Here is a 21,729-nt window from a genome sequence, read left to right as displayed (position 1 = left end):
AGAAGGTCAGAGCGCCTGCTCCGGCTGCAACGCCACTGAGGATGTTCTCCGCAGCTGAGAACGAAACGTCTGGAAACTTTCTCCAGTAGAACACGGCACTTGATCCCGAAAGATTCTACAAACCCTAATGATGTTACCAGCCGTGAAAACCTGAAATCTTTGACTACACACACTGGTTGAAAAAAGAAGTGAAGAGACTCATTTGTCAACTCAAGGTTGGAAAATTCCTGGAGATTTAAGGAGGGAGGCTGGGGAGGGCATGGACTCAGTAAGCTATAATGTCATAAAGAGTCCACCCTCCAAAGCAGCCATTTTCTCGAGGGGAATTGATCTCTGTAGCCTGGAATTCAGTTGTAATTCCAGGGGACCTCCAGCCCTTACCTAGAATTTAAGGCGCCCTGGATTTTAGATTGCTCCAGGGTTAGAGATCCTAATAGTTTTGGGTGCCCAGAAATTAAGAAGCTGAAACGTTCTTAATACCAAGGAAAAGCTTCAGCTCCAAATACTCGAGCTGCCACTTGAGTTCTGTTATCAATTGGTAAAAAAAAAAAAAAAGAGTTCTGTTTCCTTAATAGAGGTTTAATCAGGCTTGCCGGATTTTGTCAGATCTTGGAAGCTAAGCAGGGTCAGCCCTGGTTAGTGCTCGGATGGGAAGACCACCCAGGGAAGTCCTGGGTCACTGTGCAGAGGCAGGCAACGGCCAACCACCTCCAAACGCCTCTTGCCTTGAAAAACCCTCTGGGGTCGCCTGGGACTTGATGGCACTTTCCACCACCAGTCTGCAGAAACAGGCAGGATTTAAATAATATCACCAGTCTACTGGTGCAGCCTAAACTGATATTAAAGGGACAACCAGAGGAACAAGTTTAGAAATGGGCAACCATAGTGCCAGCTGGGGATGAAAGCAGCAATTGCCTTAGTAATTGTGGTTTTGTCTTTTGAGGTCTTGAGCAACGTTCCCTCTAAGCTGCAGAGTCTTGTGAGCAAAAATTCTACTTTGTGAGCTCTTGGCATTAAAGTTGTGAGCTACTGATAAATCAGTGTGCTCTGGGGTCATCCTTCCTAAGACAAAAATGTGTGAGCTGAAGGCTAAAAATCTGTGAGCTAGCTCACACTAACTCAGCTTTGAGGGAACACTGGTCTTGAGTTATCAGCTTCTCTAGCTGGAAAACTAAGTTAGCAACAAGCAAAATGTTTCTGTCCCTGCCAGGCTGGCTGGAAATGCCATGCCAGCCCACCAATATCTCTAAGACACAACACAAGGGGCACGCCCAGTGCCAACTCTAGGAGTGGGGAGGCTCAAGGAGACCACCCTGGGGGGCTCATCAGCTGGGAGAGATGGGATGGGACATTGAGAATGCTCTGAAGCCACTTCTGGCCAGGCCAAACCTCCCTTCCAACTGTATGGCCCCTGCATTAGAAGGCCCCCAATCTGTCCCCTTTGCTCACTGCCACTCTGAACAAGTAGCATCATTGCTGCTGGTCTTTTTGCTTTTTTGTCTCCCTTTCCCTAACACAGCGTGCAGAGCAAAGTGGGGGGGGGGGGGAGAGTCAACAGGTCTCTGTCTCTCTGAGAGAGGGGCACATAAGAAAGGGGGTAGGGGAGCAGAGTGACAGGGGGGAGTTACTTTGTAGAACTCAAGGCAACTTATAGTTCCAAGAACCCAGGGTCGCCAAACAAGGCAGCCCTTTGGCCCCACCAAACAATAAATCCTGCTGTGGGCCCCACCAAACATGAAATCCTGGCTATGGCTCTGCTTCTGGTCCATTTTGCCAAGTTAGGACAGGGCGGGGGGGGGGGGGGGCGGGCTCTGCCAATTTGGGAGCTCCAGGAAATGTCAAACTTTGCCAACCTCTGGATTAGGCCTGGGGCACACCCCAGATTCCTTCACACAGAGAACATGGGGGAGCAGCTGTCCAGGGGGCACAGATGCACATCGTTGGAAGTTCACCAGAAAGATTCACTGTCCCCCCTTCCTTTCTCACCTTTTTTTCCTGATCTAGTCCTCCTCCCAAATTTTCAGGTGGATCCTCTTCTGCCTCTCAGCACCCTCTCTCTCTTCCAACAGACAAGAAGGACCCCTCTCTGTGTGCCACTCGGAAGAGGGTATACGTGCTCTAGGCTGGACGAGAGAAGAAAGCGTAAGGGGGACCAGGAGAGCAGGGAAGAGGTTAGCCCAGGACGTGGGGCAGAGTGATCAGCCATCTACTCCCTGGGTATTAATCACCCTCTGAGCTCATGGAAACTCAGAGCACGGCTAATGAGCTCAGGGTGAAAGAAGGAGATTGTCACAGGAACTGGCACAAAGGGTGGGGAGCAGAGGGAGATGCCTTGGTGAAGGAGACAAGGGTGGCGTCTGTGTGTGTGGGGGAGACAGTTGCAGGGTGTGTGTGTGTGTGGGGGGGAGGAGTCCTCTGCTCCTGTGCCCCTGTCTGGATGTGCAGATTTTCAGGAGGGGAAGGTTTTTAGGACATGGCCACATACACTGTTATGTATGTGGACTCCAGGGAAGAGTTTGGGTGTTCCTGCCTGGCTCATTGGAGCCATACGGACTGAGCTTGGGGACTGGGGAACAATGGGCTGCAGGATCCAAATCTCTGTAGCCCTGGACCAATCACTAGCCCCCACTGGTTTGAATGACCCAATAACATGCTTGCGCGGGAACCCAGAGATGTATATAAGTTTGGCCCCGTTGGCCCAGTTCTCAGTCTTGTGCTGGCGCCATCTACTATGCTACTCTTAATAAAGAGCTTGTTCTCACCCATCCAGGGACTCATCAATGCATAGAGCCCACTATACAATACTGTCACTTATGCCTTCACAACCAGTCAGTGTTAAAAGCACAAGTAAAAGGTTAAGTGTAAGCACCAGTTGTTTCCAACCCTGGGGTGACGTCATATCATGATGTTTTCTTGACAGACTTTTTAATGGGGTGGTTTGACATCGCCTTCCCCAGTCATCTACACTTTCCCCCCAGCAAGCTGGGGACTCATTTTATCGACCTCAGAAGGATGGAAGACTGAGTCAACCTTGAGCCGGCTACCTGAACCCAGCTTCTGCCGGACTCGAACTCAGGTTGTGAGCAGAGCTTGGACTGCAGTACTGCAGCTTTACCACTCTGCACCACAGGGCTCCTAAAAGGCACAAGAGCAGGGCCTAATTATTGTTAATGATTGCCAACTTCCAGGTAGGGCCTGGAGATCTCCTGGTATCAGTGTTCCCTCTAAGCTGAGTTAGCGTGAGCTAGCTCACAGATTTTTAGCTTCCAGCTCACACATTTTTGTCTTAGCTCAGGAAGGATGACCCTAGAGCACACTAATTTAAGCAGTAGCTCACATCTTTAATGCTAGTAGCTAACAAAGTAGAATTGTTGCTCACAAGACTCTGCAGCTTAGAGGGAACATTGCCTGGTATTACAACTGCTCTCCCGATTACATACTGTAGATGCATTTCCTGGGAGGTGAGATGACTGATTCAGATGGTAGACTGTAGGTAGGGTTGTCAGGTTCCCCCCTGACCACCGGAAGGGGATGGGGTAGGGTTGCAGATCAAGGTTGGGAAACTCCTGGAGATTTGGGGATGGAGCCTGGGGTACAAGGCCACAAAGTCCACCCTCCAAAGCATCCGTTTTCTCCAGGGCAACTGAACTCTGTAGTCTGGAGATGAGCTGTAATTCTGGGGGGATCCTCAGGTCCTACCTGGAGGCTGTGGCATCTCTAACTTTGATGTTATACCCTGCTGAGATCCCTCCCCCGCCAAAATCCCGCCTACCCCCAGATTCCACCCCCAAATCTCCAGGAATTTCCCAATGTGGAGGTGGCAACCCTGCAAATTAAACAGGTTGGCAACCCACCGAAAAACCTTCAAATAACCATTGCTTACTTACCCAGCGCCAAGGCCTCACTTCCCCCCACGTAGCAGCCTGGTCCCTCCCAGCCTGCAGACCACTCCCTGGGGATAATCCCTTGGTATTATGTGACAAGGCTCTCCTTAATGAGATCTCAAGTTGCCACCTTTCTGTTTTTTCTGGCATGCCCCAGGACCTTGGACAGAAACTTTAGCAGGGCTGCAGCTTCTTCGACACTTTTTCGACATGCTGGAAAAGCTTCACCTGTCGAATTCCTGCACATCAGTCTGCTGTTTAAGGCATAGTTGCTCTGTAGCTATTCCAAGAGTCTCCTGTCCATCCTGATTGACTGGCAGGTTGCCAGTATCATCATATGAGTTTAATTAGGGTTACTGTATTACGAGCTCCATGATGCAGAGTGGTAAAAGCTGCAGTACTGTAGTCCAAGCTCTGCTCACAAGCTGAGTCCAATCCGGCAGAAGCTGCGTTTAGGTAACTGACTCAAGGCTTACTCAGCCTTCCATCCTTCTGAGGTCAGTAAATGAGTACCCAGCTTGCTGGGGAGAAAGTGTAGATGACTGGGGAAGGCAATGGCAAACCACCCCGTAAAAAAGTCTGCCGTGAAAATGTCGTGATGCAAAGTCACCCCAGAGTCGGAAATGACTGGTGCTTGCAAAGGGACTTACCCTTATCAAAGATTTCAGGTTTTCACGGCTGGTAACATCATTAGGGTTTGTAGGATCTTTCGGGCTCAAGTGCCGTGTTCTACTGGAGAAAGTTTTTCTTCCAGACGTTTCGTTCTCAGCTGCGGAGAACATCCTCAGTGGCGTTGCAGCCGGAGCAGGCGCTCTGACCTTCTTGGCTGCTGTGCGTTTGAGTGGGGCCAGAGCTGCTGGAGAGCTGCTATTTCTAGGCTGGAGGGGGTGTGATGAAAGGGCAATTGGTTTGTGGATGGGCCCATTGTTTGGTGGGGTTTCCTTATCACTACCCTTCCAGGAAGCCCCACCAAACAATGGGCCCATCCACAAACCAATTGCCCTTTCATCACACCCCCTCCAGCCTAGAAATAGCAGCTCTCCAGCAGCTCTGGCCCCACTCAACGCACAGCAGCCAAGAAGGTCAGAGCGCCTGCTCCGGCTGCAACGCCACTGAGGATGTTCTCCGCAGCTGAGAACGAAACGTCTGGAAGAAAAACTTTCTCCAGTAGAACACGGCACTTGAGCCCGAAAGATCCTACAAACCCTAATGACTTACCCTTACCTTTTACTGTATGTTTAAAAGCAAAAAAAACCCATATTTCTGGATGGACTACTTCATACAAGTGATCATTGTGACACATCTCATTTTAAATGACCCTACTATTTAAGCTGTGCTACTAACTAGAAATATTTGTATCCTTCCCACCCAGAAAGAGGACATTTTCATCAGTTTTTTTTTAAAAGAACCAAAAAGAGGACAAACACACAAAAAAGAGGACATTACGTTCTCTAAAAAGAGGACATCTAGTAACCCTAGTTTAATTTTTAGTATTATTTATAAGAGTTAATATTGAAACTTCTACTTTGAATTAAGGATGAACAATGTTATTAAAGCTTGCTGGCCTGGGTAAACCCAAAAGGGTGAAAAAGCAAAAAAAGAGAGAGAGAGGAGGGGGAGGAGAAAAAGGAGGAGGAGATTGGATTTATACCTCTTCTTCGCTTGGAGTCTCAGGACTGCTTACAATCTCCTTCCCTTCCTCTCCTCACAACAGACACCCTGTGAGGTAGGTGGGGCTGAGAGCTCTGAGAGAACTGTGACTGAACCAAGGTCACCCAGCAGATGCATGTGGATGAGTGGGGAATAAACTCCCTTTCTCCCAGATTAGAGTTTGTGCTCCTAACCACTACACCAAACTGGCTCTCATATAGAATCATAGAGCTGGAAGGGGCCATAAAGGCCATCTAACCCAACCCCCTGCTCAATGGAGGATCAGCCGCCCTAAAGCATCCCTGATATGTTGTAAGCTGCCCTGAGCCCACTTGTTGGGGAGGGCAGGATATAAATCAAATAAACTAAACTAAACTGACAAGTGTTCATCCAGCTGCTGCTTGTATACTGCCAGTGAAGGGAAGGTCATCACCTTCCTAGGCAGCCAGTTCCACTGCTGAACTGTCTTACTGTAAAAAAAAAAAATCCTAATACCCAGCAGGACAAAGTTCAAGTCCAGTGGCACCATTAAAGACCCACAAAGTTTTATTTAAGGTATAAGCTTTCATGGGCATATTGAAGAACATAAGAGAAGCCATGTTGGATCAGGCCAATGTCCCACCCAGTCCAACACTCTGTGTCACACAGTGGCCAAAAAAACTAAGTGCCATCAGGAGGTCAATCAGTGGGGCCAGAACACTAGAAGCCCTCCCACAGTGCCCCTCCCCAAGCACCAAGATACAGAGCATCACTGCCCCAGACAGAGCTCCAACATATGCTGTGGCTAATAGCCGCTGATGGACCTCTGCTCCGTATGCTTATCCAATCTCCTCTTGAAGCTGTCTATGCTTGTAGATGCCATCACCTCCTGTGGCAGTGAATTCTATGTGTTAATCACCCTTTGGGTGAAGAAGGACTTCCTCTTCTAACCCGACCGCTCAGCAATTTCATTGAAAGTACTTCTTTCTCTACCTTCTCTATCCCATACATAATCTTGTAAACCTCTATCATGTCACCCCGCAGTCGACGTTTCTCCAAGCTAAAGAGCTCCAAGTGTTTTAACCTTTCTTCATAGGGAAAGACTTCCAATTCTTTAATCATTCTAGTTGCCCTTTTCTGCACTTTTCCCAGTGCTATTATATCTTTTTTGAGGTGCATTGACCAGAATTGTACACAGTATTCCAACTGTGCTTGCACACGAAAGTTTATACCGTGAAAAACACTGTTGGTCTTAAAGGTGCCACTGAACTCAAGGTTTGCTCTCTTTATTTCATGGATCAGGACACTCTGGTCTGGACAGGCTTCCTGTTCTCTATGGATGTGCGCCGCTCCTTCCCTTCCCCACAGCGCTCCGGCTCAAGGAGGTTGGGCATCTTCGCCGCTGCTTCCATGGTGTCCATAGCGCGTGCGGTGAAGACGGTCCTGGGCATGGTGGGGGTCATGGGAGCCGGGGTTGTGCTCTGGGCGGGGATGACGCCCGACGATACGCAGATGAAGGAGCGAGCAAAGGTGGGCAGGTCCTGCGGAGCGGCTGCGAGGTCGGAGCAAGCAAAGGCGGAGCTGCAGAGCGCTGGATGCTCGCAGAGCGTCTCACTCCAAAGGGCTAGAATTGTTAAGGTTGCCATTGCCAGTTCTGGGTCAGACGGTTTTTGGGGACTGGGGCCGGAGTCTGGAGAGGACACGGTTTGGAGAGGGAGCTCCGCAGGGGATTAGTGGCATAGAGGGCACCTGCCAAAGCAGCCAGTTTTCCCCAGAGGGGTGGGTCTGGAAAAGAGTTGTTATTCCAGATCTCCAGGCTCTGCTTGGAGGTTGACAATCCTAGTATGTTGGGAGGGGGGAACAGCACACTTGCTTTGCAAGATTGAGGATCCCGAGTTTAGTTTGTGCCAACTCGGGGCTGAGAAACATCCTTTAGAAAGTTGTTGCAAATCTGAATACAGTGTACCAAGTGAAATGGACTAATAGTACAACGTGACATGTAAAACAGTTAAAGTGGTGTCAAGGGAGGTATGCTGGCGTAGTAGCTAAAATCGTGCTGAAACTGGTTTTTGTTTATGTAGTTTATTTGTTCTTACTTTTTTAATCCCACTGTTCTCTGAAAAGCTCAGGGTGGCATACATCATTTTATTTTTACAACAACCCTGTGAGGTAGATTAGGCTGAGAATGACCCGCTCATTTCTATACAGTAAACATGACAGAGTGAGGATTTGAATTCTGACTCTCCCAGACAGTCTTGGTTGCTAAAGAGGCGTGATGTACTGGACTAGCGGTCTCATTCTGTAATGAAGCTGTGGTTTACTTTGTTAAATGATTTTGGTTTGTATCATTTTTTTGAACAGGCAGTGAAAAATATTAAAGATTCAAAAAACTATTCTTTGTTGTTGTATAACGTTATAGTACCATTAACATACATAATTTTTATTAAGCAAAATATTCAAAAGAGAAGGGCTGTGCCCCAAGGAGCGTGCTATCTAAATTCTGACAGTGAGAGAAATAAAACACAAAGATGAAGAGACAGGCAAAATAAGCAGGCGATGACCATGCATGAATGGAGTGACGGAAACAGAGTATCCATTTAATTAGAAGTAAGTCCTATTTTATTAAATGGAGTTTACTTCCAGGAAAGAATTCTTATATGACTGCCTTAGTCATCATTTACATAAGAGATAAGGATGAACAGAAAGTAGAAAACTTTGTTTTTAAAACTTTGTATCTCTGAAAGTATTGATGTTCTGGCAACATTGATATCTATTAAAATATGCTCAATCCATTAAACTGGGTGTAGTTAATTAATTTTGCTTTCTAAATCAGCATGTCTGAATATTATGAATGATTTTATTGAAAATGGTGGCGTATCACATTTGACCATTTAGGGGCCTACAATTTTTTGAAGGTGTATTACAGAGACTCCATGTGTCAGGAAACTAGCTTATTTAGAGGGAAGGCAATTTCATATACGTAAGTATATGTAAATATCAAGTGACTGAAAATTGTTCTTTTATCTGACGTAACTACAGAAGCAAGATAATGAACTTAGGACCTTTTGGTATGCAGGGCTTGTGTCCTACTGTTGAATAACAGGTCAGCAGAGATTATTGGCTTAGGATCCATTCTCTTGAAAGGCAAGGAGCAGGCCAGTACAGGTACAGATGATGCTACCTGTGATTAGATCTTAGACTATTAGCCATAGTGTGTGTGTATTGGCCACTGTATGATACAGAGTGTTGGATTGGATGGGCCATTGGCCTGATCCAACATGGCTTCTCTTATGTTCTTATGACTCTCCCAGCTGAGCTGTTTCAGCTGATAAGGGTTACATAAGAAAAGCCATGTTGGATCAGGCCAATGGCCCATCCAGTCCAACACTCTGTCACACGGTGGCCAAAAAACCAGGTGTCATCAGGAGGTTCACTAATAGGGCCAGGACATTAGAAGCCCTCCCACTGTGGACCCCTCCAGCACCAAGAATACAGAGGATCACTGCCCCAGACAGAGAGTTCCATCTATACTCTGTGGCTAATAGACACTGATGGACCTCTGCTCCATATGTTTATTCAGTCCCCTCATGAAACTGTCTATGATTTACAAGAGGCCTAAAAAACACGGACTGGAAGTTGACCTGGCCCAGGAAAGTGAACAACAGAACTCTCAAGTGATCAGAAGGCCTGGCTGAATTCAATCAAGTGCTGTAGCCATGGAGAATAGGAGGAAGATGGTACGCAAGGTTTGGTTCTGATCTACGAATACTTGAACAGTGTGGCCCTACAGGACTGGCGCTGGTTTTCCTGGCAACACTGCCAGTCCAGTGACTAGTTGGATCCTCTGAACAGAGGATGTGGAGCAATGGAAGATTGTGGTGGAACAAGAATTAAAGGAGGATGAGATTTGCAGCTCATATTTTTTTTATTGTAAGTTCCCAAGAATTTTGTCCTTATTAGTCCCATCGTAAGGTTGCCAAACCCCTTCTCCCCTTTCCCCGTGGATCTCCTCCTTTTCTTTACACCACAAATAACTCATTTGTGGAAATTCTTGTCAGAGGACATGGTGACAGCTGTGAGCACAGACGGTTTTGAAAGACAGTTTGACAGATTCATGGAGGAGAGATCTGTTAGTGGCCACTAGCTGCAGTGGCTAAAGGGAACATGGGGAGGGAAGGTGGCTCAGTGGTAGAGCATCTGCTTGGGAAGCAGAAGGTCCCAGGTTCAATCCCTGGCATCTCCAAAAAAGGGTCCAGGCAAATAGGTGTGAAAAACCTCAGCTTGAGACCCTGGAGAGCCGCTGGCAGTCTGAGAAGACAATACTGACTTTGATGGACCAAGGGTCTGATTCAGTGTAAGGCAGCTTCATATGTTCATATGTTCAACTTTCTTATGTAGAGGCAGCAGAACCTCTGAATACCAGTGCTAAGAGCAGGGCTTTTTCTGAGCAGGAACACAGTTCCGGCTGGCTTGGCAAACGAGTTCCTACTGGACTTTTCCAACAAAAAAGCCCTGTGTGAAACAATGGTGATGTCAGGGTGTGTGGCCTAATATGCAAATGAGTTTATGCTGGGCTTTTCTACAAAAAAGCCTTGTGAAACAATGGTGGTCAGGGGGTGCGGCCTAATATGCAAATGAGTTCCTGCTGGGCTTTTTCTGCAAAAGACCTTGGCCTTTATGTCCTGTCTGTCTGGTTCTCCAGAGCAACTGCTTGGCTTCTGTGGGAAACTAGAAGATCTGATCCAGCAGAGCTCTCCTTATGTGCTCTTTCTCCCTCCAGGAACTTGCTCGTACCAGCCCTCAGCAGCTGTCTGAGCAGCGAAAGCTGAACGCTGCAGTGATGGCTGTGCTCAAAGAGGCAGCTGAAACCAAGAAGAACGTGGCCCAGAGACCGTCGTGGCCCTGGGAAAAGTAGCGGCAGCTGGTGGTGGAAATGGCCTGCCCCATAGGCACTCCGATCAGCTCAGTTGTGCTCCAGAGACCCAATGGAGAGAGACTGTTTGTTGCTGATGATGCTTGGAACCGGCTGGTAATCGCATGATGGAGCTTGGAGGAGTTTTGCCATCTGCCTGCTAAGGACATCATCTGGTTTTCAACCGCAGCCGCCTGCTTTCCCTGCTGTGGTGTACGATTTGCTGCTCCGGAAGCAGTGGGAGATTAAAGGGCCTTCAAAAATGGCAACAGCACCTTGGAACAGCATTCTGGGCTCATCTGTTCATTGGCTGGCTAGTTTCTTGAGCAGTTGTGATGATGAATGGGGTGATGTTGTGATGATGAATGGGGAGGGAGAGCCAGTTTGGTGTAGTGGTTAAGTGTGTGGACTCTTATCTGGGAGAACCGGGCTTGATTCCCCACTCCTCCACTTGCACCTGCTAGCATGGCCTTGGGTCAGCCATAGCTCTGGTAGAGGTTGTCCTTGAAAGAGCAGCTGCTGTGAGTCAGCCCCACCCACCTCACAGGGTGTCTGTTGTGGGGGAGGAAGGTAAAGGAGATTGTGAGCCGCTCTGAGACTCTTCGGAGTGGAGGGCGGGATATAAATCCAATATCTTCTTATTATTATATATTGCAAGGACCATGAGAGTGGAAGAGAGGTCTCTGTGCATTGCGTGCATGTACATACTGTGCAGGATCCCCATCGCTGTGGTTCAGGCTACCCCGTGTAAGGTGTGGGGGACCTTCTTTTACAACTGTGTCCCCATGATCGTCCCCCTGCCCAGGACATAGCATGCATTTTTATTCAGAGCCAGTTTGGTGTAGTAGTTAAGAGTGCGGACCCTAATCTGGGAGTACCGGGTTTAATTCCCCACTCTTCCACTTGCACCTGCTGGTGTGACCTTGGGCCAGTCACAGTTCTGGCAGAGCTGCTCTCTCAAGAGCAGATTGTTTGATGTAGCAGTTAAGAGTGTGAACCCTAATCTGGAAGTACCAGGTTTGATTCCCCACTCTTCCACATGCACCTGATGGTATGACCTAGGGCCAGTCACAGTTCTTGCAGAAAGGAGAGTCTCAAGAGCAGAAAGGAGATTGTAGGCCGCTCTGAGACTCCCAAGTAAAGGACAGGATATAAATCCAGTCTCTTCCTCCTCCTTTCTATTGTCAAGTTGTTGCTGACTTACGGTAACCCTGGAGGGTTTTCAAGGCAAGAGACGTCAGAGATGGTTTGTCATTGCCTTGTCTCTACGTAGCGACCCTGGTCTTCCTTGGTGGTCTCCCATCCAAATACTGACCAGGGCTGAGCCTGCTTAGCTTCTGAGAGCTGATGAGAAGGGGCCTGCCTGGGCCATCCCAGTCAGGACAGCAGCAACCCTCCAGGAGAAAATAGAGGAGGAGGTTCAGGGGGGCTTGCAGAGTAGAAGCTTCACCAAATCAAGCAGACCACCCCCCCTCCACCTGCAGTGCCATCCTGGGGATCTCTGTTTTGTCATAGTTGTGTTCTGCTTCAAGGCAGCTTATGTTGGGTGTTTGCACGAGGTCTCCTGTGCAGACACTAGGGCAGGGGTGGCCAAACTGTGGCTCAGGAGCCATACGTGGCTCTTTCACACATATTGTGTGGTTCATGAAGCCCCCACCGCTCCATCGACCTGCTCCATCTATTTGTCTCTTTAAATCACTTCCCCAAGCCAAACCAGCTGATGGCTTGCAGAATGCATTTAAAGTTAAAATTGCTTTTATTCCACCTCTCTCCCTCCCCATCTATTTTCCTCCCTCCCTCCCTCCAACATCTGATTTTCATGTCTTGCAGCTCTCAAACATCTGATGTTTATTCTATGTGGCTCTTATGTTAAGCAAGTTTGTCCATCCCTGCACTAGGAAGACCCAGACATGCAACATTTCAGCAAGGTTACTGCATCAGGTGCTTTCCTGCCAAACCCTGGTTCTGTTTCTTGGTCATATGAGGGCGTACAAGAATAGCTTTTCGTGTTCCTAAGCCCTTCCTACCCCTAAGCCTGTTGATGCGCCTGTGCTTAGTGAGGGTGGTTTTAGTGACGCAAAGAATGAAGGCTTGCACACAGCAGTGTTAAAACCACTATATACAATTTATTTACACCTCCACTCTCCAATCCGACAGAATGCTCCGCTGCACCTCCACCATACATATCCCACACACAGTAAAGTGTCTTTGTACATTTATACATCAGGTCCAGCCAGGTAACCAATCAGCTTGCTGCTGAGTCATGCTGACATTGCCCAGGCTGATGCAATCTGGCAACCAGCCACCTTCTGTCACTTAGATGATCTACCTGTCAGTTCTGTTACTTTCACTTTCCCAGCATGTGCTAGAAACTGCTAGGCTTTGCATACACACTGACAAAGCCTTTCTCCCCTCCTCTGATCAAGTGGATAATATTTTGCATTAGAACAAAGTTAGAGTACAGTGGCACCTTTAAGACCAACAAAGTTCTATTTAGGGTGTGAGCTTTTGTGAGCTGCCCTGAGCCCGTTAAGGGGAGGGTGGGATATAAATCTAATAAAATAAATGGTGTGCACACAGACAGAAGTGTGTGTGCGCATGAAAGCTCACACCCTGAATAAAACTTTGTTGGTCTTGAAGGTGCCACTGGACTCTGACTTTGTTGTATTGCTTCAGACCAACACGGCTGCCCACCTGGATCTATATTTTGCATTGTACTTTTGCATCCAGACTTCCTTCTTGGCAACCCCTCTCCCACCTTATGACTGAGCAGGGCCTTTTAAAAATAGAAACAGCTCAGCAGGAATTCATTTGCATATTAGGCCACGCCTCTTGATACCAAGCCAAGAAAAGCCCTGTGACTGAGACAGAAGGGCTCGGGAATCTCCATTCCTATGCGAGTCTTATAAAAGGGAGCTTTGGCTCTCAGAAGCAGATATGCTGGACTTCTTGTTGGTATTTAAGGTGTTATTAGACTTGAATCTTGCTCTCCTACTGCAGACCAGACGTGGTGATCCACCTGGAATTATGCACGTGCCTGTTTCCCACAAGGAAAAACAGAGACACTGTTGGGTGTCCATATTCAGTGCCCTTATTCTCATCTTTATATACACAGGCAGCAAACCTTTGAATACACTTACTAGGAGTCAACATCAGGGAAAGGCCTTGGCCTCTATGCCCTGCTGTTGGCCTTGCAGAGGAACTGGTTGGCCACTGTGTGAGATTAGAAGGACCACTGGTCTGATCTAGCAGGGCACTTCTGATATTCTTATCAGGGGAAGGCCTTGATCTGTATGCGCAGTTGCTGGCCCTGCAGAGGAACTGGTTGGCCACTGTGTGCGACTAGAAGGACTGCTGGTCTGATCCAACAGGGCTCTTTGGATGTTCTTATCAGGAGAAAGCCTCGGTCTGCATTTGCAGTTGTTAGCCCATGCCAACCAATGCTCCTTCTAAGCTGTGGAGTCTTGTGAGCAAAAAACCTACTTCATGAGCTCCTGGCATTAAAGTTGTGAGCAAGCAATTTGGCTACTGCATAAATTAGTTGGCTCTGGGGCCATCCTTCCTGAGCTAAGACAAGAATGTGTGACCTGGAGGCTAAAAAATGGTGAGCTAGCTCATACTAACTCAGCTTAGAGGGAACGCTGATGTCAACTGGTAAGCCCACCAGTCATTCTGACTCTGTTGGGGGGTTGCACTCGGTCTCGAAGATCACAGGCATTTTCTGTTACTTCTGTGAACAAGCATACAGTGTTTTATAAAAGTATTTATGCACTGCAGATGGCGATTATAGCCATGAAATTAAAAGATGTTTACTCCTTGGGAGGGCAGCTATGGCAAACCTAGGCAGTATAATAAAAAGTAGAGACATCCATATAGTCAAAGTGATGGTATTCTCAGTAGTAATGTATGGCTGTGAGAGCTGGACCATAAAGAAGGCTGAGTGCAGGAGAATGGATGCTTTCAAGTTGCGGTCCTGGAGAAGACTCTTGAGAGTCCCTTGGACTGCAAGAAGATCAAATCAGTCAGTCCTAAGGAAATCAACCCTGACTGTTCCCTGGAAGGTCAGATGCTGAAGCTCAAATACTTTGGCCACCAAATGAGAAGGGAGCACTCCCTGGAGAAGATCCTGATGCTGGGAAAGACAGAAGGCAAAAGAAGAAGGGTCGGTAGAAGATGAGATGGCTGGACAGTGTTACTGATGTAACTAACATGAATTTGAGCAGACTTCGGAGGATGGTGGAACAGGAGGGCCTGCTATGACTTGGTCCATGGGGTCGCAAAGAGCTGGACTTGACTGTGCGACAATAATTTATACATACCTATATACCTAACTGGCTGTTTCTCATGGCCACTTTGCACACTATGCAGAGAGGCAAACCCAAATTTGAAAGTTCAAGATGGGCAGCCATGTTCGTCTATTTGTAGCTGTAGAAAAGAGCAAGAGTCCAGTAGCACCTGAAAGATTAACATGATTTGTGGCAGGAGATGAACTTTTGTGAGGTTATCTGCGGAAGTGAGCAGTGACTCGGGAAAGCTCATCCCCTACCACAAATGTTAGTTTTTAAGGTTCTACCAGACTCTTCCAAGTTTGACACTGAATCATCCCTTCTGTCCTGGCCTTGCCACTTGCTTTTTCGTTACAAACCTGCCCGCCTTCTTGGGTTGCCAATCCCCAGATGGGAAATCCAGTATTAAGAGGGAGAATCACTGAGAGGTTAAGGACAGGGAAAAAGCCGTGATACAATAACGAAAACAATAAAATCCAAATCCAACATTTTTTTTTTACAACATTCAGGGTCATCAGAAAGCAGGAGGGGGGGGGGGGAGGGAAATGTCTGCGGGGTACTCCATTATTCCCTATAGAGACCAGTTCCCATAGGGTATAATGAAGAATTGATCTGAGGGTAAAGGGGGAGGGCTGTTTTTTGAAGTAGAGGAACAAAATTTGCAGCATAGTATCCAGTGACTCACCTTAAAACACCCTCCAAGTTTAAAAAAAGATTGGACCAGGGGATCCAATTCTATGAGCCTCAAAAGAAGATGCCCCTATCCAGGCCTTGGATTCAGTGGGAGCTCACAGGAGCGCAGCTCCTGAACCTTTCTGAAAGTTCCACCTCCTTGTCCATTGAATAGTAGGTGCAGCTGCATAACAATCCCTGGATGAGCTCCACCACCTATTTTTCTACAAAACGACCCCTGCCCCTACCCATTATTTCCAATGGAGGGAAGGCATGTGGTCTCTTTAAATGTGGTCAGAACTCCTTTTGGAGTTCAATTCAATTTGCTTTATTACGGTCCATGACCAAATACACAGTACAATGCAGACCAACAACACCCCCAGAAAAAATTGTAAAAATCTAGAGGGACCTAAAAAGGTAAAACACATGATATAAAAATACAGTTAAAAATTAAAAGATTATACAGCTCCAGTAAAATATTAACTAAAATTATGCTTGTCACAATCTTGCTCCTGGGTCCACCCCCAAAGTCCACAGATATGTCTTGAATTAGAGCTGGCAACCCTACCGCCCTCCCCACTTTTTGGTTATAAACTTGCCCCGCCACTCCCCCTTTAAATTTCCTTTGGTCCGTCAACTTTGACTACGGTACAGAGCAATGTAATAAAGCGGAACTAACGACTGCGGCAGCATCGGCTGTCCGGACTTTAATTATACTAACACAGGGCTGACTTCTTTCCATAGAGATGGAACGCTAGTCCAATAAATCAACGCGCTTCCGTTGTCCTACACGAGCAGCTTCCTGTAAGATTTAGGTGGCTCTTGTAAGTGTTAGTGGGCGCCGCCATTTTCTTCCAAGGGAGGGGGGGGGGGCAAACAATGTCGTCCAACTCCACGGACGTGGCTTCTCCAGCTGCCCCCAAGCCGCTTTTCGGGTCCTGCTGGGGCTGCCGCGTCCTGAGCGGGATGGCGCTGATCGGCTCCGGCTTCTGGATCTATCTGGGCCCTCGCAGGGTCATGCAGCAGAGAATCCCTCCCAACATGTGGCACATCACCCAGATGTTCGTCGCCATCAGTAAGTGCGGGAGGGCGGTGGGCTAAGTGCCTCTCAGCTCGGAAAGGGATCTTCACTCACTGGCCTCCCAGTATCAGAGGCGTGGCATTCAGGCAAAATGGTAAAGAGTGCCCGTAAGTCTGTAACCATGTGCGAATCTGCATTTTATTCTGGTCGTACAACTTAGGTCACATTTGAACCTCCAAGTTAAAAAGGGGGGTGGGAGGGAGAGGGCGGGGGACAGTAGAGACCTGCTGGGTCAGGTCCAGGGTCGTCTTATTTCTACTCCAGCCGAATGATTCGGGGAAACCTGCAAGCAGAACGCAAAGCAGTTACCATTTGTTCGCAGCCTTTAGTACTGAGAGGTACCCCTGGTTTGCTGTAACAAATAACTGTTGGTTGAGCTGCATCAAATGTTGGTTTACTGGATCGTGATTACCATTTCCAAACCATAAACAGAATCATAAGAACAAAGTAGGAGTCAAGTTCACCTTTAAGACTAACAAAGTTTTAACATAAGCTTATGTTCGGAATAAGACTCCTTGACTCTTACTTTGTTTTACTGCTTCCAACCAACACAGCTGCCCACTTGGATCTATGAGAACGTAAGAGAAGCCATGTTAGATCAGGCCAATGGCTCATCCAGTCTAACACTTTGTGTCACACAGTGGCCCCAAAATCCAGGTGCCATCAAGAGATCCATAAGTGGGGCCAGGACACTAGAAGCCCTCCCACTGTGCCCCCCCAGCACCAAGAATACAGAGCATCACTTGCCCCAGATAGAGAGTTCCATCTATACCCTGTGGCTAATAGCCACTGATGACCTCTGCTCCATATGTTTATCCAATCCCCTCTTGAAGCTGTCTATGCTAGTAAATTGGCTTTAGTGTCAGGCTTGTTTTTTCCCCTGAGCTCAATTTCTTGAGTCACTTAATGGCATCTTTTTTGCATTCAGTTCTGCTACCAGCACTGGTCTGCCTTCCTTCCTTCCTTGCCTGTCTGCCTGCCTGCCTTATACAGAGATTTATCATGTTTGGTGTATCAAGAATCTATTTTCTATCCAGCCCCTGAACAATAAATATGAACCATTAGCTTGATTGTCTAGACTTGCCAGTTCTTTGAAGTTAGTGTTGATTTGAGGTCAATTATTCCTCTCAAGGTATTAATCTGTAAGTATGTGTGGTCAGAGGGTTTATTTATTCACTTTATTTATAGTCTGCCTTTCTTACCTGGACTCAAAGCAGATTATATGGAGTGAGGCAATACTATTGACAGGTTGAGACATTCAGGAAACAATGAAATAGAATTTAGGTTGTAGAGCCAGGCAGAATCTAAAAGAAAAACAGCAGAAGCAAAGCAGAAGTGTTGACATGACACATTCAGTGATGCAAAATTACATGATGGGGTCCAAACCATACACAGTAGTACAGACCACAGTCCCCCAGTAATTTATCCAGGCAACTTTGTGACAGTCACAGTGCTACCTTGCCACAATTTTTCTTAGTTTTCAGGCTGCTACTGCACCCTTGCCCTTTTCTCATGCAACCCCGTTGTTTACAGAGAAAAGCCCTCTGGAATAATTCAGTTTTGCATAGTTTGCAGAAAGCCAGGTGAGCGGGGAGCCCTCCTGACCTCCTCAGGCAGGCTGTTCCACAAGGTGGGGCCATCACAGAGAAGGCACAGGTTAAGGGCAATTGTTGATTTGGTCCATTTGCAGGTTGGCACTTTCAGAAGGCCTTATTCAGATGAGTGAAGCTGTTGTGATGGAGCATACGGGGAGAGACAGTCTCGCAGATATGAGGGTCCAGAGCCATGAAGGTCTTTATATGTGATACCAAATAACTGATGGCAGCCATTGGATCTAGTAACTGATGGCAGCCTTTGGAGTGATTGTAGAATGGGAATAACACGCATGCTTCATCTAGCTCCCGCTGATAGCTGAGTTGTGCTAATCCGCACCAACTGGAGTTTCCACATTGATTTTGAGAGCAGACCGATGTACAGTGCATCACAGTAGTCTAGTCTCAATGTCACCGTGGCATGGATCCAGGTGGCCAGACAAGCTGTATTAAGGTAAGGGGCTTCCTTCGTTCCTGTATGATCCTGAATTAAAGGACAGCTCAGAAGTGGACTGCCCTGCTTCAGTATAAAGTTGCCTTCTAACGAGCCAGTCCATCCATTCCTCAAGCTCAGTATTTCCCCTGAATGAAAGCAGTGCTCTAGTGTCTTCCCCAGCATCTGCTCTTTGAGATCCTTGAAGTGGAGATGCCAAGGCTGAAACCTTGGACCTCCTGCTTGCAGAGCGGTGCTTTGCCAGTGAGCCCCTTCCAGGAAATAGCAAGAGTGGCCACAGTTCTGAGAGGCAACGGCTGCCCTGTCTGTTGCGAGATCGCCAGTGTTATCATTAAGAGCTCTGTTGAAGTGGCTGATTAGCTTAGCCTGCATACTAATTCTTTCTCCCCTCCATCATTATCTTTTTATTAAGTAATGGAATTTGCCAACTATATATCTGTCTCTTCCCTGGTGTGTCTCTTCTGGTTTTGTGCCCCAAAAGGCATGCTTACCTTGGGGAGGGGGATTCACAACCTGCCTTTCCTCTGTGGAATTTAAGCTGGGATTTTCGGAGGTTTCTTATCCACGCACTGGTCAGACTCAGCCCTTCTGTGCTTCAATAGAATGGCTGGATGCTGTTCCCTCCAACCATAGTCTGAGCCTGTGAATTTTAAGGGAGTTCAGCTTGTGCCTTAGATGTTGCAGGAAGCTCTTCCATGCTTCTCTCCACATTGCCCCGAACCTTTGGAACTCCCTGCAGAGCCTCTTTTCAGCTGATATTCCATTGGATAAGAATAACCTCCCTCCCCTTCCAGGGAGGTTTGTTGTTTATAAAATAGGCACCTTGTTTTACCTTTTCTTCCACTGTCAAATGAGTTACGAAGACCCTGTAGGTTTTTCAAAGCAAGAGACATTCAGCAGTGGTTTACTATTGCTTGCCTCCACGTAACAACCCTGGTATTCCATCCAAATACTGATCCTGCTTCGCTTCTGAGATCTGATGAGATTGGGCTAGCTGGGCTATCTGTCTACGTAATTTTAAGCTGTTTGGGTTTTGGTACTTTAGCGGTCTTTGGATGGAGAGGCAGGGTGGATGCCATTAAACAAATGTACTTGTCTGCCGCTGACATCCGCTCTCTGTCTTCCTAGGTGTTGCTGTTTGGGGTATTGTTTTGATTACAAACCCAGTTGGGAAACTGAAACCGAAAGAGGATTGAGGAGCGTCACACACCCATCTCTCCATTCAGCACTGCTTTATGCTGCCTCCAGGAAATCAGTAAGAAGTTGGAAAGAAGGAGCTCCGAAGGGCAGTGCTGATGGTTGCAGCGTACCTGAAGAGCATCAGGCCTGCTGGCATCTTCCTCTCACTTTAAATGGACTGTTTTGCTTTTCTGTTTCCATACAACCAGTGTTAGGCTGTGTTGTCCTACTTGGAAAGTACAGAGTTTGTGTTCTTCTGAATAATAATAATAAAAACTCTCACGTACAAAAAAGACCCCCAACTTTGTTCAAAGTAAACCAGGCTAAATTTAGTAGGCATTGATAGTGTGTAGTATCAGAGGCTACAAACTGAGATGGGAGAATCTCTTATTTTGGCGTTACGTCTTTGTCCACATCCTATCAACTCTGTACCTTTAACAAGCTCTGTTTGTTCCCTCCTTTTAAAACATTTTGGAACTATGTGATTCAATAGGAGCAGTCCTGTGGATCAGGCCCATGTAGTCCAGCATAAAATTTTCCCATGATGCTGTAGGGCAAAAAACAATAGACAGGAGGAACGGTGGCTCAGTGGTAGAGCATCTGCTTGGGAAGCAGAAGGTCCCAGGTTCAATCCCTGGCATCTCCAAAAAGGGGTCCAGGCAAATAGGTGTGAAAAAACCTCAGCTTGAGACCCTGGAGAGCCGCTGCCAGTCTGAGAAGACAATACTGACTTTGATGGACCAAAGGTCTGATTCAGTATAAGGCAGCTCCATATGTTCATCCCCACGCCCCCACCCCCACACAATAATATTTAGTGGAAAATTGCCTCTGAAGGTGGATGCTCTCTTTTAGAGGTCTGCAGTGTTAATCAGTTGTGAAGGGGAAATGGCAGGCAAAAACTTTTTTATGGACCTGAAGTGCTTCTTGAAGGTGCTTTAAAGATAGGGAAATGATCAGCCAGGGTCCTCCTTGTGTATAAATCTCTTATGTGTTCTCATACACTGAACATGAATCAGCAGTGTGAAGCAGCCGCTGAAATGGCAAATGTGATTTTGGGGTGTATCAACAGAAGTATAGTATCCAGATCTTGTGAAGTGATGGTATTGCTTGATTATGCCCTGGTTACATCTTACCTAGAGTACTGTGTTCAGTTTTGGGCACCACAATTTAAGAAGGATATAGACAAGCTGAAATGTGTCCAGAGGAGAGAAATAAATATGGTGAGGGGTCTGGAGATGAAGTCCTACACGGAAAAGTTGAAGGAGCTGGGAATGTTTAGCCAGGAGGGGAAGAAGACTATAGATTTATACCCCACCCTTCTCTCTGAATCAGAGACTCAGAGCGGCTTACAATCTCCTATAGCTTCTCCCCCCGCAATAGACACCCTGTGAGGTGGGTGGGGCTGAGAAGGCTCTCACAGCAGCTGCCTTTTCAAGGACAACTCCTGCGATAGCTGTGGCTAACCCAAGGCCATTCCAGCAGCTGCAAGTGGAGGAGTGGGGAATCAAACCCGTTTGTCGCAGATAAGAGTCCGCACACTTAACCACTACACCAAACTGGCTCTCAATGACTGAGAGGTGATATGATCACCATCTTCAAGTATTTGAAGGGCTGTCACATAGAGAATGGTGCCAAGTTGTTTTCTGTCACCCCAGAAGGTCGGATCAGAACCAGCAGACTGAAATTAAATCCAGAGTGTTCAGCTAAACGTTAGGAAGAATTTCCTGACGGAGTGGTTCCTCACTGGAACAGGCTTCCGCTCTCCTTTGGAGGTTTTTGAACGGAGACTAGGTGGCCATCTGACAGCAATGCTGATTCTGTGAACTTAAGCAGGTAATGAGAAGGACAGCAGAAAGGGTTGCATCATTGTTTAGTTCCAGTGGTTGTTTCTTACATGCCCAGGGAAACGCTGATCACCACTTTGGGCCTGGGCAAGGAACACAGTGAAAACAATGGCAAAGAACAAAACAACTGTGCAGAACAACTAGACACAAATCTATATATGTGCTATATTCCAAGTACAAAATGGATTAATAAGAT

General features: G+C 47.1%; 1 protein-coding gene across 1 annotated transcript; it reads left to right on the top strand.

The window, feature by feature from the left end:
• Positions 1-16,071: 16,071 nt before the first annotated feature.
• LOC132582563 (distal membrane-arm assembly complex protein 1-like) lies at positions 16,072-19,982 on the top strand. Its single transcript, XM_060254190.1, has 2 exons — positions 16,072-16,458; positions 19,639-19,982. Exons 1-2 carry the CDS (start codon positions 16,263-16,265, stop codon positions 19,704-19,706), a joined length of 264 nt encoding a protein of 87 aa, XP_060110173.1. The 5' UTR covers positions 16,072-16,262; the 3' UTR covers positions 19,707-19,982.
• Positions 19,983-21,729: the final 1,747 nt, after the last annotated feature.

This window comes from Heteronotia binoei, chromosome 1 (genome assembly GCF_032191835.1).
Source record: "Heteronotia binoei isolate CCM8104 ecotype False Entrance Well chromosome 1, APGP_CSIRO_Hbin_v1, whole genome shotgun sequence".
Taxonomy (NCBI): domain Eukaryota; kingdom Metazoa; phylum Chordata; class Lepidosauria; order Squamata; family Gekkonidae; genus Heteronotia; species Heteronotia binoei.
Note: the sequence above shows the minus strand (reverse complement) of the source record. Positions and strands in the feature narration are given on the sequence as shown.